This window comes from Hyalella azteca, unplaced genomic scaffold (assembly GCF_000764305.2).
Source record: "Hyalella azteca isolate HAZT.00-mixed unplaced genomic scaffold, Hazt_2.0.2 contig17406, whole genome shotgun sequence".
Taxonomy (NCBI): domain Eukaryota; kingdom Metazoa; phylum Arthropoda; class Malacostraca; order Amphipoda; family Hyalellidae; genus Hyalella; species Hyalella azteca.
Window position 1 is genome coordinate 389957 of NW_025947190.1, and position 16193 is coordinate 406149.

A 16193-nucleotide genomic window follows, 5' to 3' on the forward strand; every position below is an offset into this window, starting at 1 on the left:
ATTTTTAAATTAATCAGGGGAGCCAAATAAAGTAAAATTCATTGAAAACAGAAGAATATGCCCAAAAAGTCTTGATATTGTAGCCCAAGCTTTCCCATTGCCAATTATTTGCATTCAAGGTACCAGCACGCGTCTTTAGACCTATTTATGTTCAATTTAACGTGAATAATAGGCTATTAATGGGACATTTTGTATATAAATATATATATATAAAATATTCATTTTACATAACTTTACAACTGCATTACGCAAAAACTATTGCATGAACATCCACGGCAGTAGCTTTGTTAAACGCGTCTTGTTTGTAGCTTTCAAACGAGTGCAAACACTTTGCAATTAACCTAAATAATGACATATAAATACCATTTATTTGTAAATAATGATATATAATGATCATTTTATAAAAGTTCAAGTAAACTGCGTTAGACGCGCCTTTTCAGCAGCTACAAAATGAGTCAAGAAAACGGTAAAGCCAAAAATTCCGATTTTTAGGGTAGCCGGTCCCCTTAATAGTATTAAATATTATTTAAAAACCAGCATGATACATACATAATATAAATTACAGAATAAAACTGTACGAAAGATTTCGGTGTAATTTTGTCAACCTCAGCCTGTTACTAGTGTCAACATGTTAGTTGTTACTTGTTAAGTTGTTACCAGTTACCACTCACAGGTTTTTTTCATCTTTCAGTTTGCTTACAGTTATTTTTACACAGTAATTTTTATGTTTCACCTTCCCTACATGGATGTCTACTTTAATCTACCAATCTAAAAAATAATCCACATATATATACAAAAAAGACTGATTTTTATATGTATATTTGGATATGTTTTAAAAATGTTTTATTATCATTAAATGTTAATGAGTAGATCCCAATAGCAGAACAATAAATATTTAGAGATTTCCAATAATTTTGGCCAATGTAGCGGCTAATGTAGCGCGCTACATTTTACTGTAGCGGTAGCGGTAGCGCCCGTTACAATCTAGTGGGTGTAGCGGTAGCGGTAGCGTCCGCTACATTTAGAGCATGTAGCGGTAGCGGTAGCGCCGCTACATTTCCAAGTAGCGCTGCCCAGCTCTGCATGTTGACACTAGTAACAGGCTGAGGTTGACAACATTTCACCGAAATCTTTCGTACAGTTTTATTCTGTAATTTATATTATGTATATATCATGCTGGTTTTTAAATAATATTTAATACTATTAGGTAAAGTCTAAAGGCTTCATCTATGAATGTAGCGGTAGTGCTGTAGCGGCAAAACCTCGTATCGCTACTTAAAAAGACAAATAAAAAAAAACTAAAAAAAACACGTTTTTTAACGGAGAAAAAGAGAAACCTTAACTCTTACATAACATCAAAGTTATGTAGAATGTTATGTAATGCTATGTAAGAGTAAATGTTTTTATTTTTTGTCCGTTAAGAAAACGTGGTTTTTAAAAGTTTTTTATTTGTTTTATTTCATTATTTTTAGTTTTGTAAACACCATAAAAACGTGTTTTGTTTAAAGTTTATTTTTTATATATAAATATTTTCTACTTTTTAGTTAATAATTTTAGCAATTGAAATCAATTTCCAGGGTTGGAAAATTTGGATGTTCGCCAAAAAAACTCGATTCCAACCGTGAATTTTCATGTTTTTTTTTACATTTTTTTTACTTTTTTTCAATTATTACCTCTGATGATCAAATCTTGAATTGTTAGGCAGCATAAGCATGCATACCAAATTTCAAGTTTCTAGGATCTTCAGAAGTTCTCTAAATTTAAGGTTCGAATTTTTGATGACAGACAGACACGAAGCAAAACTAAGAAAAACGTGGTAATAATATGTAGCGGGCGCTACCGCTACCGCTACAATTGCTTAAATATAGCGCCGCTACCACTACTGGAAATGTAGCGGCCGCTACATGTAGCGCGCTACTGCCCACCTCCGGCTATAACTTGGCGTGTAGCGATTTATGTATGAACGAAGCAGATAAGAAATTCTGACGACGCTGGTGAGAGTGTATTGTAAATAAATACTTCCGTTGTTAATTAGGTCAAGTTCTGTTTCGATTTGACGTAATTATGCGCAAAACCCCTGCTAAAACTTGGCGTTTAGTGCGCTTACAAAATAAAAGCGGACAAAATAAAATCTCTCGACGACGGCATGAGCATAATGTCAGTAAATATATCCATTTTCAATTAGGCCCTAATCGGTTTTGATTCGACAAACTTATGCGTGGACAACCTGCTATAGAAATTCGTCCCAAAACACCAGCTGTGGGTCCGGCCGTAAATTTGTCCGAGACGTCCATAAGTGGTGATATGATATGGTGCAAATTGAAGTGGGTGAAAACTACGAATTAGATTATAGTACCAGAGCGATGAATGATTACCTACTTGCCTAAGAAACTACAGAAACTGACTCACACGCGTAAGTTTGATTTTATTATAATTAATCATGCCGATATGCCTCGAATCCATCACGTAGGTGGCTGCATCCGGTATTTTAAGAAAAAAATCGCACTATGTAGGTCATTCCCTCCCAAGTTGTTGTAGATTTTCGTCTGACTGGTATTCAATTTTTTGCAGGAAGAAATTTCCTTAAGTATGATATTAAATGCCTTCGATTTCCACATGTTTTCCGTTTTATCTCGGTCTTTCATACATGAAAAAACGTCACTTCTTGCCTTTTTCACTATTTAACCGCTAGATAACACTGATAATGAAGTATATATAGAGATCGGTATATTACTGGAGGATGGTCTCGAATAACTTCTGTTGAATTATAAACAATCTTAGCGTTGCATTTGTGTGTTGAATTTTGATAATTGATAAAATGCCATTAAGTATTCTTCAATGTTTTTAAGACATTCTCAAATTACTTTTCATACGAAAATTCAAAGGTGTTAATACGAATCAACTCCAATTTAAACTATATTTTTTGCAATTTATGTGGATGAAGTTTTTAGGCATCTCACAGAATATAAAAAAGTCGTGCATCTAACACGGTACTAGCGGTTATGGCTGCGTTGTTTATGGCACTTGCAGTGGATGTCCAAATATACAAAAACATTGTGTAGGCTAGAAACTAATGACATTCATGATTTGTTTTGTGTTTACGTAATCCAAGTGAGTTTAGTAAATTCTTACGCAACTCATGTAATCTATAAGCATCGAATATGAAAATACTTTGTGCAGATAGATTTTTAGCTGTTGGTCACAGGTCCTTTCGTTGTTTCTTCCTGTAAGGCTGTACAATCTGAATCTGGAGAGTTAGGTAATTCGCATTTATGTTCATCGAAATTACATGAATGTGCACCTTTAGTCTCTACAATCTATTTGTTTCTAGATTACTAAAATCGAATGATGGCGAGGACCCGGATATGTACGTAAGACTAAGACTGCTGTGCAATAAGTTTAATATTAGGAATTTCATATATGACGTAGCTACTCGGACTCCCACTCCAGTGACTGCAGATCAATGCAGTGAGTCCAGTCCATTATGATTTACTTTTAGGCCCTTATCAACAATGTATAGTGTTTCTTCTTCTTGCTATTACTACTAGGTATGTTGCTAGATCTTGGTTTATTCTGCCAAAGAAATTCAAAACAATATGTGGGAATATGGCTTCTATAGAGAGTCTAATAGAGAGCACTCCCCTATTTTTAAGCAGCTCTAGCAGGCCATAGTGGCAAAGCAGAGTTTTTTAGATTCTCCCTCAAGTTCATTTTTGAGTCCTACTCCTATAAGTAGACCAGTAAAGTATCTTGGATACCAACATTATCAAACACAATAAATTGGTTTAAATCTTAGGTAAATGAGGCAATTAAAAATGAACTGATTGTAAAAGATCTCTGGTTTATCAGCTGTCAGTCACTACTCACTAGGGTAAACACACCATATTCCGACACCTTAAGGACCTAGCAAGAAATAAATGGCTATAAATAGATTACTGTATGTGCAACTCGATTTCTGATTGGTTTACGTCACTCTCAAAACACCACACTGTGACCACAGTACATGCCAAGTGCCATGGTCAGGAAGATGTGCTAGGTGTGCGGGAATTTGTATTGTCATTTCAACGACCTGCGCGGTGCACCGTACTATGCCAGTAAAAAAATGCGCCGTGCGTCGTACTTTTAGAAAGCTAAAATAGTTTGAATATGGATGCACGGCAACGCAAATTGCATAATCACACTGACTGTACACACAAACGTGTATCCGCATTGTGTTGTGGTTGGATATGAGTTAACTAGATTGCTAACGCGTCAACTCAGGACTCAGGTTCTAAGAGTCAGCACAGTAATGAATATTCATTCATAGATCACAATTCAATCGGACATGAATTACAGAACTAAAGAAGGCAACATGGCTTTAGATGTGCCATTGGTGCCTTCTAATGAATGACTGGACTGGTTGCGGCAAGTAGGGTATAGGTCTCGGACACATTTACGGCCAGACCTGCGGCTGGTCTCACAGCCGGAAAGGTTTTCTTAGTGTTTTTATGGGTTTTTCTAGTTTTTTTTTGTGTTTTTAATGGAACCTGTTCCTAACTGGACCTAACCTGCAAGGTTTTCGTTGATTGGCTAGGTTTTTTCTATGTTTGGAGTCCGGCGGCCATGGGACCGGCCGTAAATTTGTCCGAGACGTGTAGGGTATGAACCTGTACGTCAACAGTAGGTACGATCCTGCATGCCAATGTTGGGACTACATTCCTGATACCTCCCAGCCGGCGAAATCAACACGATCAATACCTAATAACAATGCGCGTAAATGGACTATACAAATTAGGTCAATATGGCATAATTACAGATTTACAGAGCATAATTATACTATGTGATACAAAATATGAATATATATATTTGCAAGATAAGTCAATGGTCTGTTGTTTATTTTTGCTCCATTTGAGCAATTATGGTTTCCAAATCTGGGTGCATTATGTTATGTCATGCGTACTTTGAATATGCAAAAAATATAACTATCATAATTATAACTATCATTTGAAAATTGTTACGTAGGTTATCATAGCACGAATCGCAATAGAGTATCAAGATTGCAGTTCTGCCACCACCCTTCATCGAATTATCCTGCCTTTTTTAAAATTAAATAATCTCTCTTCCAGCAAAGTTTGCGAAATTCTTTAGCTGCATAAAATACTCTCTGCTGTGGTGTTCAATTTCCGGTTGACATGAAAACTTGCGGTAAACTTGCGGTTCCAAAAATGGCGGGAAAGCTCTAATCGCGCCGCTCTGAAGGCAATCTATTTAAATAATATAATCCACGCCTACGCTGTAGAAAGTTCAAACTTCAGAGGTGGAACTTAATGCAGTAAATTTGCAGTAAGTCGTAAAATACCAGAAAAATACCAGATTAAGGCATATATACCAGATCTAAAATATTCATACCAGACACCTTCTGAAATACCAGATTTGTGAAATCTGGTATAGGAATATACCATCTGGCAACGCTGGTTCAGCGTTACTTGAAATCTACAGATGATGTTGCCATTCCATTCAGATGAAAACTGTGTCTAAATCCGAACTGTGTCGGACGGCTCCGCGGCCTGCGCCAAGTGCTGCGCGGCATGGAATCGATGACCGTGATTTGCGCAAACGCCTGCGCAAAGAAAATATAATTAGATTGCTTCGCGCGAACTGCGCTGACCTAGGGCTTCAAAAAACTATTTATGCACAGGAAATTTCCCCGTTTATATACATCTTCCCGAGTGTGGGCCAGGTGCGTTTACTACCCTATGGGGCCTATGCTCTAGCCTACTAAGCCTAGCAGGGGCCTGCAGGGCAGGGCAGTAGGCCAGTTTCAGTAGCTCATATGCAGAAATATGTGCCAGAAAGCAGAAACTAATGACTACATTAAATCAAATTTTCACAATGAGTAACAAATATGATTCGTGACTCGTGAGGCCTGATTTGAACCTTTACAAACATTTTCCTGGCTGGGAGAGGGAGACTGCCAGTGCCAAACTTTAATTAGGTATGTGCTCATATTTATTATTTTTAACTCGAGAATTAACTCTAGAGTTTATTCTGTCTTTCAAGGAAAACAAATTGTTGGTACTGGATTAGCAGATACCAAAAATTTTTTTGGCTGCCAGTCCTTTGACATAAAAATAATAATATTTTAAAATTGGGCAGATGCCACTTATGTACTGCCATACCAGGGACAATTCATAGTGGCAAAGCAGAGAGTTTTTAGACTCTCCTTCAAGGTCAATTTTACAACTCTTCTTTTAACTTCACTTTTTGTTATATGTCTGTCTGTGACAAATCTTATAGTCAAAATTTAACACACTTCTTCTTATCATGCATGGAAAACTTCTAACCTTAGGGCCGTAACTAGAGCTTTCCTGCCTGGAAAGATTCCTGCCAGATGAATTACCTCTTATAAAATTGTTAACAAAAATGCATGATTGGGGTTGGGTCACAAGATTCAAAATGTATCAAAAATTTCACGTTTAAGCCGTGAAATTTCAGAAACAAGTAGGAAAATTGTATCTGGAATGGAAACAATATAGCAAAATCCATTGCCATAAATATGGCAGACCCTGTAAAGTGGTGCAAAATTACAAGCTGTCCTGTAAGCTTACCTACAGAAGAAATGCTACATGGCTGCTGATGTGAAGCTTGCAGTGGACAAGGTTGTTGTCAATGCTCAATGGCATGTTCATGGATTAGGTAATATCGCATCAATAATACAGTAATTTATAGATAAGGTAATATGTCAATAAAGGAAAAACAAGTAAAAATCAAAGAAAATGTAATTTATTCTACATCTACCTCATTTACAAAGGAAGAGGAGGACTTCAGAGTGCAGAGTACTGTTAGTAATGGATGAGTACACTCTGCATGCTTCAAATGTTTTAAAATTAAGTTTTATTTCAAGTGTCCCTTATTACTCCATTGCCAGGGTTAGTTCAGGAGGCTTTTATTTTGCATCTGGCACCTTACGAATAGCATATGAAATTTTTTGGAGATGCATTTGATAGCCCTCGCAAAAAGCTTCAAAATGAGCCCTAACTCATTAATGAAATTTTTCATGCTAAGAAGTAATTAAGGAAAAATGCTCAGAACCGTCCCTTATTGTAAACCCCATTTGACGGTACTGTCAAATGGGATATATAGGACAATTTTGAGATTTTTTTGTTCATAACTTCTTACTATGAAACATTTCATGAAAATAAGTTTGGGCTAATTTTAAAGGTCTTTGCAAAGGCTATTGTATGGCATCTCCAAAAAAAAAATTCTATGTGCTATTTGTAAGGTGCCAGGTGCAAAAGAAAAGTGTCCCAAACTACCCCTGGGAATGGGGTAATTTGGGACACTCTAAATAAAACTTAATTTTAAAACGTTTCAAGCATGATGAGTGTACTTTATTACTAACAGTACTCCTCTGTGGAAAATTTAGATGTAGAATAATTGACATTTTCTGTGATATGTACTTTTTTTCCTTTAATGATATGATATTACTATATCCATGGAAATGCCATTGAGCATTGACAATGATCTTGTGTACCTACTGCAAGCTTCATGTCCGCAGCCGTATAGCATTTCTTCTGTATATATATCTGTAAACTTGCAGGACTAGGCTTGTAATGTGCACCATCCTTATTTTGTTGAGTGAATTTGCTATAACAAAAAAAAGATTGTAATAATATTAGAAAGGAATAGAAAGGAATATTATAGTGACAACCATCATATTTTTGGAGAAAAAATCATAGTTAAGGTTAATTACTTTTCATTCTTTGTTGCCCAGTGTACAATTCTATCTGACATTCTATGAACAATCTTGTGATGACTGATGATGCATTAATTTTTTGTTAAGAGACATTTTTTGCTGAGCAAGATAAAGTAATCAAAATTCTTTGTCATTAATTGATTTTTTTGTTAACTGGAGCCTTTGCTAACCAAGGTACTACTGTAAATGTGTTTTTAGAGGTGTTCCATATTACCCCAGGGGACTGTCTCTTTATTTCCAATTTTCCAGAAATGGCCGCCATTTTGTTTTGGATTGAGGTACCAAAATTCCGTCAATTAAGTATTAAAGCTGACATCTATCTGTAACTCTTTTTCAAGCAAATTTTTTGATATGGCAAATATTTTTTTTTACCACAGACCTTAGCAGAAATACTTTTTCAAAATATCACTTTTTTTCAAAATTTGAGTAGGAAACAAATTGCTGGACTCAATTCAAACAAAAATGATGGCATTAGTACAAAATTAAAGGTCTGTAGAAGGACCTTGTAAATTTTAATTGCAAACAAGCTGACATCTATCTGCAACTCTTTTTCAAGCAAATTTTTTAATATGGCAAATATTTTTTTTTACCACAGACCTTAGCAGAAATACTTTTTCGAAATATCACTTTTCAATATTTTTTAGAGCTAGTAAATGTATGATTTCTTAACATGCTTTATGCTACATGGATATAAAAAATGTTGAAGTTTATCATTTATGCCACTATTTTTAGTTTTGCCATATTCCAATTAGTCTCTCTGCTATAATATTTTTATACTGTGGCTGATAACTGTCCCAATTTACCCTGCCCATCCCTTATTACCCCAGTTGACAGTATTCAAATAAAATACCATGTACACCATTTGATGAAAAGTCCTCCACAAGCTTGCAGAGACAATTGCAAGCAACTTGAGCTGCTGTTGATATGAAAAATTGTTACACTATAAAGGGCATGATGGGCAGAAATAATTTTTTTCTCTAGCACTTGTCAATTCAGGCTCACCTTACTGTCATCTCTGTAACTGATGATATCCAAGATGGAATATGTCACAACATAGAAATACTAGATATTTTGGAAGTCACAGTTAGTGTGTTGAAGAATCTGAATGATTATATAAACAGATTTTGTACAAATGTTACATATCACTAATTTTTTAGTACAAACAATCCTGTAAAATGCAATAATTCCAAGTCTTCCATGAAGTCTTGGAGTTTGAAGACTGAATATAATAGAAGAAAATTCCTTTTTCCACTGCTAGGAATTGTGTATAAAGACACATTGAGTTAACTAAAAAAAAAATCCTGAATACATTTGCAATTAAAATTTACAAGGTCCTTCTACAGACCTTTAATTTTGTAATAATGCCATCATTTTTGTTTGAATTGAATCCAGCAATTTGTTTCCTACTCATTTGTTATGATTTGTTTTGCCTGTTATCTGTACACAATACCTATGCTAGAGTTTCACTTAAGCCTGGATACCTATTAAGTCACTACCTTGTCTGCAATTCATATTCAATAGATTTAATCTCAGGTTTACGTGCAGGATTGCTTGAAGGATGGTATTCTTGGAATGTCAATACATTTGTACATTGTTTCTATTTAGTTAAAGTCACTTGTTATAATGAAGCTGGAAATGTTGAAAATTCTGATGAAATAAATTAATCTTTCAATTATTTTCCCCAAGGTGGATGATGCTATGCTAAGGTGTAACCAACAAGAGCAAGAACGCCATGAGTCAGCCAGCTGTGGGAGTGCTGGCAGAGGAGCTGGTTGACTGCCAAAAAACCAGCTTTGCAAACTCCATTGAAGCAGAACCATGTTCACCCACTTCAAGAAGCTTCTCACCAGCAATCTCAGATACAGAGATCTGTGAGAGAAGAGAAGAAGGCACAGCAGTGGTGGCTGCTCTACCTCCAGCCTCTCCTATCAAGCATGAAGTCTTAGATTTAACAAGTAGCAACAGAACGCCTTTCATGGATCTCTCTGTGAAACCTAAATTAGCAAACCAAGTGCCTCCTGTGTCTTCTATGCTTCCTTCTGCTCTGTTAGGAAGTACCAGATCTGTCTCTAACCCGACAGAAGTCCTTACATCAACTTCAAGTTTTCATTCTAGAAATAATAGTAGCAAGTGTGTAATTAGTGTTAATGCTTCCAATGTATTAGGTAATCCAACGTGTGCCTCACCAAATGACGACCATCTTCGAAATTCTGTTGATTTAGCTGCTGGTCTCATAACCATTGATACTTCAAGCTTGTCATCTATTGATGCAGCTTCTTTGTCTACCTCTTTTCATTCAAAATCAGCAGTTCAAAAGAGCAACAAAGTAACTGCTCAAGGCACAATTGTTCCCCCATTAGCCAATTCTATACAAGATAGTGCAATATTACAAGACTCTTCTTCATCATCATCAGCTAGTGCTGTCTTAAGTTCTTCCATTCCATCGTCCAGAAATCAGGAGATCTCTGCTACAAGCCAAGATCATCTAGGGCAAGCAGACCAGTTCTGCAGTTCTCAAATTTACTCTGAGCTTCCTTTTTCTGGGTCAGAGAAGAAAAATACTCTAAAATTAAACTGTGCGTCAAAATTGTTAACAAGTCATTCTAAACAAGTTTCAGAACCATGTAGTGATGTATTCACTAATGGTCATGAACATCATGGGACCTCATCTACCAGTTTTCCTGCATCAGCTAGTAGTTCACCATGCCGTGCATCTCTGTCACCATCTCCTTCATGTAGCGAGTCACAAGGCATTGCTTCAGGTGCTGGGTCTGAGGTCAGGGGCATGCCTGCCATACCCGTACCTGCAGCTCCTGGACGACCTAAAGAAGCCCAGGATCCCTCAGCTTCTGGTTCTATGGACAACACTGATGGTGGTCGTCTAACTTTCTTCAAAGGTTTGTTGCAGATTTTAATTACATTTTCATTATTTAATTGAGTGACATCCTTAATGATAACCTAAAGGATATTGCTAACTTAATCCACATCTGTTATAAGATGTCCATCTAGTCCTATTTTTTGGCTCATTAATGTTCAATGTATTCAACTCATTTCAGAGGGAAAGTTGTATCCTTAATGATAACCTAAAGGAATTGCTGACTTTATCCACATCTGTTATAAGATGTCCATCTAGTCCTATTTTTTGGCTCATTAATGTTCAACGTATTCAACTCATTTCAGAGGGAAAGTTGTTGCTGGAGTTGTCGCATCGCAGTGCCAATGAGAGTTGTGCTATCAACAAGGATGGCAAGAAGACTAGTGGCTGCTGGGTACAGATTGAAACCAACACTTTTTGGCCGCCATCGTCATGTCGCGCAAATATCTCAACGCCCCTGCATTTTCCTTTCTCAGGTATTACTGTCAGATGTCTTCAGGTACCGTAGCAGTTATGTTTGCAAGTGATTTTTTCTATTAGTTTGTTGTCAAGGTATGATTGAATTTTTATACATGATTTAATTTAATTATTGTCAACACTTCTAGACATTGAAATCGACAGTGCTGTAGATGAAGATGTTCCAATAATATAGATTAGTGCCATAACAATGCCAAAGGAATAAAAATCACATTTATTAACACCATAGCCACTCGGAATTTTTAAACAATTCTCATTTGTCAGGTTCTAAAAATATTTTGAAGTTTCGTGCCGTCTTGCTTAAAATTGTGGCTACATTATTTGGTTGTGGAGAATTTAATTCATATTCCGTTTCTAACAAAATATTTGAAAGCATTGTGTTTAAAAATTATAAGAATATGTAATTACCCAAGAGGAGTATTTACTGCCAGCTCTCAAAACCAAAAACACGCATCATTTGGTAATTGAATTTGAATTAATAACAGTTAGCCCAGTGTCACCGGGCTTGTGTGTTTGATAATCCAGCGATTTCTGAATCCACTCATTTGGAATGCCATTAATAAATAATTCAAACAACGTATGATGATTAAAAAAGTAATCTGAAATTGAACTTATTCATAGCATTTGAATAAATAAATTTAAATTTTTGATCTAATTCTTCCCTTCCAGTTGTGTAATGTCTTACCATTCTCCCACTAAGAGTTAATTTCCAGGTACAAGTAATATCCTGACATAAAAAGTATCATAGATACACGCTTGAATAGCCTCTTTCTACCTTCCAGCTTCATCTTCAATAAAATACTTGAAAAAAAAACTTTTTAAAAAACCACGTTTTTCTTGTGGACTAAAAAGTAGAAAATAAATTATGGCTCGCCCCAAAAAACGTGGGTCGGGCTGTACGTTTACCATCAAATTTCCAAAATTCGTGTGTTGTGTGCTGCTCGCTTTAATCATAAATCTACACGTTTTTTGGGGCGAGCCATAATTTATTTTCTACTTTTTAGTCCACAAGAAAAACGTGGTTTTTTAAAAAGTTTTTTTTTTAAGTATTTTATTTTCTCCTTTTTAGTCCTACATAATATTCATTTTATTTCAGTTGGCCACGCAAATGCACGAAAGGAAATTCTTTTCGAAGTTCTGTAGAAAATTGTATTCGAGGGGATACATTGGTGAATGTAATTTCATTTCATTTCATGCACCAATTGAATAAATTCCACGCATTTCATTGAATAAATACGCCTGGAAACGTGCAACAAATTATTGATTATTGTATTGTCATCGGGAGCTGAGCTTCCGTAAAAGTTTCAGAGCGCTAGCTAGCGGGAAAGTTGGTGAAATATCGATTGCAAGATTTGATCATCACAGACGGACACGAAAGCGAGCTAAGAAAAACGTGGTAAAAACACAATCATTGCCAAATATATAGAATTTTTTATACACTGCCAAGCTCAAAATAATTTGTGAGAGTATGCGCATTATATGGGTTTGCTAACGAGGTGCATCGAACAGCCACTTTCTAGCGTCAGGTTTCAGACAAAAACAATCTTTGACAAATGTGTAAAAGATAAATTTTTTATACACTGCCGAGCTCGAAATAATTTGCGAGAGTAAGTGCATAATATGCGGTTTCGCTTACGTGGTGTATTGTTCTGACAGGCTATGGCAAGGCTGCTAGAAGGAAGATACGCACACCGCGGCGCTGTGAGCAACAGAGCAACGGGGTTGTTCAGCCTCCCCTCTCGTGCAGTGCTTCTCCTACAAAAGACGACGCCTCACATCGCTGTGTAGGCGCCCCGGTTCCCGAGACTTTTTTGTTTGTCTGTCCAGAACTTGTACGTGCCTTCAGAAGGTCTTATGGACCACTCATCGCTAGAAGACCTTTTCACAGGTTTGTGTCTTTTGGTGATTTGTCTTACCTTGATGCTTTTTCATTTAATAGACAAGGCTTTGTGCTTCAGTATCGATTGCAGAAATAACTGCAAATACATTTGATGTTGAAAAATTTGCTCAATGTGCCATTTCAAAGAACTTCCATGCCTCTATTTTTGACTGGCTGTTCCTTACTTTGTTAAATTGATAGCACATTATTGGGCTGTTTTGATGATTTGAATTTATTTCAGGTTTTCAGAGATGGACGCCTTATTGGAGCTTGATGATACCCGAAAACAAGCCCTACTCAGTCTGATGAGAGAATGCCGCAATCTTTTGCGTAGAAGCTCCTCTCAAGAAGGAAATAGAATTCTGCAAAAACACAAACTCGAGAAATATTCTAAAGTTCTGGCTGAACAACAGAATCTCAAGATCGATTCCACAATAAAGGTTGGGCAAATATTTGAAAGAGTAATGCTCAAAACACCATCACCAAACAATTTTGTGTCGCCACGCAAGAGATATTTGAAGCAATTCGAGGCTGATCACGAAATTCAAAATAAAAAGAAAATAGTGATGGCCACCAGTTCCGCTTCGCGTCCAGCAAGCTACATGACTGATTCCTATCAGAACTATACTTCCAGCAAGAACGTCTCTGCTAGACATTCCGCCCTCAATAACTACGGGGCCGCGCATACCATTGAGTCGATTTTGAACCATTCAGAAAAAAGGAATGAATCTTACTTGAAAAGTTTATTCAAATCTGAGGGCAAGAAATCCCCTCGTAGTTCTAGTCGCAGCCCTCTCACCCTAGAGAGTGTGAAGCAAGAGCCTGAGATGCTCATGAGCGTCAAGCCAGACAGAGATGCTAGTAGGAACAGCGAGATGAGATCGTCAAGAGATTGTGACGAGCGACAATCCCTACCTTCATACAGCGCTTCACCACATAGCCGGTCTTCCCCTCCCTCCCCGCGTTCTGCCCGCGCATCCCATGCCTCAAACACGAGTGTTAAAAACAGAGACCAGCCCGACTTACCATACCCTGGATACGGCATGACTCCACAGACCCTCGCGTCACTGTATCCGCAACTTTATGACCCCAACTATTTCTTCATCAACGGCCCTCTAGCTGCTGGCGGTCTCATGGCAAGTCCGCACAGCCAGATGGCTGTAGCAGCGGCCGCTGCTGCCGCTGCCGCCGCGTCCATCAGTTCCATGAGCTCCTATGGCCTGGCGCCTCTACAACTACAATTGGCAGCCACGCAATACTCAAGCCTTTTCAACCCTGTGGCATTCGCCCCTGCCATAGCAGCGGCTGCAGCTGCGTCCCCGCTCTCCCCTAGCATTGCGGCACCTCTCACTCCTGCCCTCACACCTGGGGCTGTTGCTCTCTCCATGCCTCACATGAACTCGTCCACTCTCCCTTCCGCTCACAACCCCAGCTTATCACTCCCACACGTCGTCACCTCCCACCACCCTTCCTTTATCAACAGCGTCGCCTCACACCAGTCACGCAGCAGCCCCTACCCAACTCCTTCTCCTCATCCTCGCTCACCCTACTCCCCATCTGTCAAGTCATTTTACCCTCCCACCCGTTCTCCGCAGTCTCGCTCTCGTTCTCCTCCCTCGAGATCTCCCGTGATGATGTCTACTACGCCTACGTCGTATCATCCACGCAAGCCCCACCCACCTCCTCATCACTACCCCCAACCTGCTATGCACCCCTCCTCCCCCTGGCGACCTGTAGCTGCTCACCAGCACCCGCCTCCCACCCTCTCATCGAGCCAAGGTAAGTCGTCGCTCCATCGTTTACTATCTCGTACTGTGCTGAAAAAGAGTAACATGTGGCTATATACTTCGTTAATTTATCGATTTTAGTAAGCAATAATGTCCTTGAACACGTATAAATTAATGTCTAATTATTAATAATTACTTTAGATACCCCTCTGAACCTCACGAAACCGCGATGCCAGTAAAGGTCAAGTGCGTATCGTCGCAGCGCGGACCTGCGGAGAAGACTCCTCAGGAAGTCGTTATAATGGACGCCACCACCGACGTCTTCCTAGCCCTTGTGTTTCGTTATCGCGTCCTTTGATTTGTCACAAATAGTATTCTTTTATTAATTACATTCCCACTGTCATGTTCCAGGAGCTCCTCCGCTTGGAGCAAGCAAACTTCTTGCACTAATAACTATTCTGCTGTGATGAATGATTTGCTTTCCCGTCTTTGTATTAATTGAATCGATACTTGTTACATGTTGGATCCATTTTCAACGCATCCACAAACATTAGTGCATTCACAAATATTAGTTGTTTCGTTAATGTTTTTATTTATTGTTCGTGCTGTTTGGTTAATGAACGATGACGCCTATGTTTGATCTCATGAGTGGTGTGGGGCCAAGTTGAAAGTTTCTGTTCTTTCTGCTTATAATTTATGTACCTGTTTCCGTGAGCTTCAATAGACGGTGTTTTCAAAAGTTACAGTTGGTCTATCTAAACTTCTGTATGTGCGACGAGAAAAGTTGATGCGGCAGGTGATTTGAAATCGTACGGTTGGAACGAGTAGTTCTTTGAATATTGTTGAATACAATGTTAGCGAAGGTCCTAAATAATTTTTTAGTGAAGGTCCTAAATAATTTTTACGATAATATTCCTTGCACTTGTTTTAAGGTTGAACATTAACTTATGGTTTGATCATATACTTTAGCTTGAAGACGCAGAGTCTCATGTTGCAATATTTTGCTTCTGTTGACCTTGGCTATCTTTTCTATTGTAAAAATTATTTCTTTCCATCGAATTTGCATAACGGTAATGGAAACTTATATTCTTACGTATTGAAGTTTCTTCTTTAAACCGTTACGCTGTAGCGTTTTGTTGGAGACTTATTCTTCATGTGTTGCAATATCTTCTGTCCATCGGATGTCGAGCAGCATGAGGATCTTATGACGTAAAAAAAGTAATTAAGCTTGACGTGTGATGTTAATTAAACGGAAAAGTTTTCGCTGGAATTAGTATAATATTTATCATCGGCTAAAAGTATGTATCATAATCATTTTGTGACGGTTAGAAAGATTCGTTTTGTTGATAGTTTTAGTCATCGACAAACGTGGTGGACACCTGGCGTTTGAATTACAGGACTTTCGTAGACATGTCACCTAGGGTTTTTACTGTTATACGATTGATAATATGAACATTTTTCCATCAACCTTCAGTTTGCAAGATATTTTCCGGCATTGCG

General features: G+C 37.8%; 1 protein-coding gene across 5 annotated transcripts; it reads left to right on the forward strand.

Annotated features, from left to right (window-relative positions):
* The first annotated feature begins 2988 nt into the window (after window positions 1-2988).
* LOC108682702 (protein hairless) lies at window positions 2989-15798 on the forward strand. Of its 5 annotated transcripts, none has more exons than XM_018171924.2 (6): window positions 2989-3111; window positions 9422-10632; window positions 10916-11086; window positions 12744-12975; window positions 13208-14745; window positions 14895-15798. In XM_018171924.2, the coding sequence occupies exons 2-6, from the start codon at window positions 9468-9470 to the stop codon at window positions 14930-14932; spliced, it is 3144 nt and encodes a 1047-aa protein (XP_018027413.1). In that variant the 5' UTR covers window positions 2989-3111; window positions 9422-9467; the 3' UTR covers window positions 14933-15798. The 5 variants fall into 5 exon arrangements, with proteins under 5 accessions (XP_018027413.1, XP_047741215.1, XP_018027414.1 ...); XM_047885259.1 differs by lacking the exon at window positions 2989-3111 and adding an exon at window positions 3118-3259; XM_018171925.2 differs by lacking the exon at window positions 2989-3111 and adding an exon at window positions 3270-3367.
* The last annotated feature ends 395 nt before the right edge of the window (window positions 15799-16193 follow it).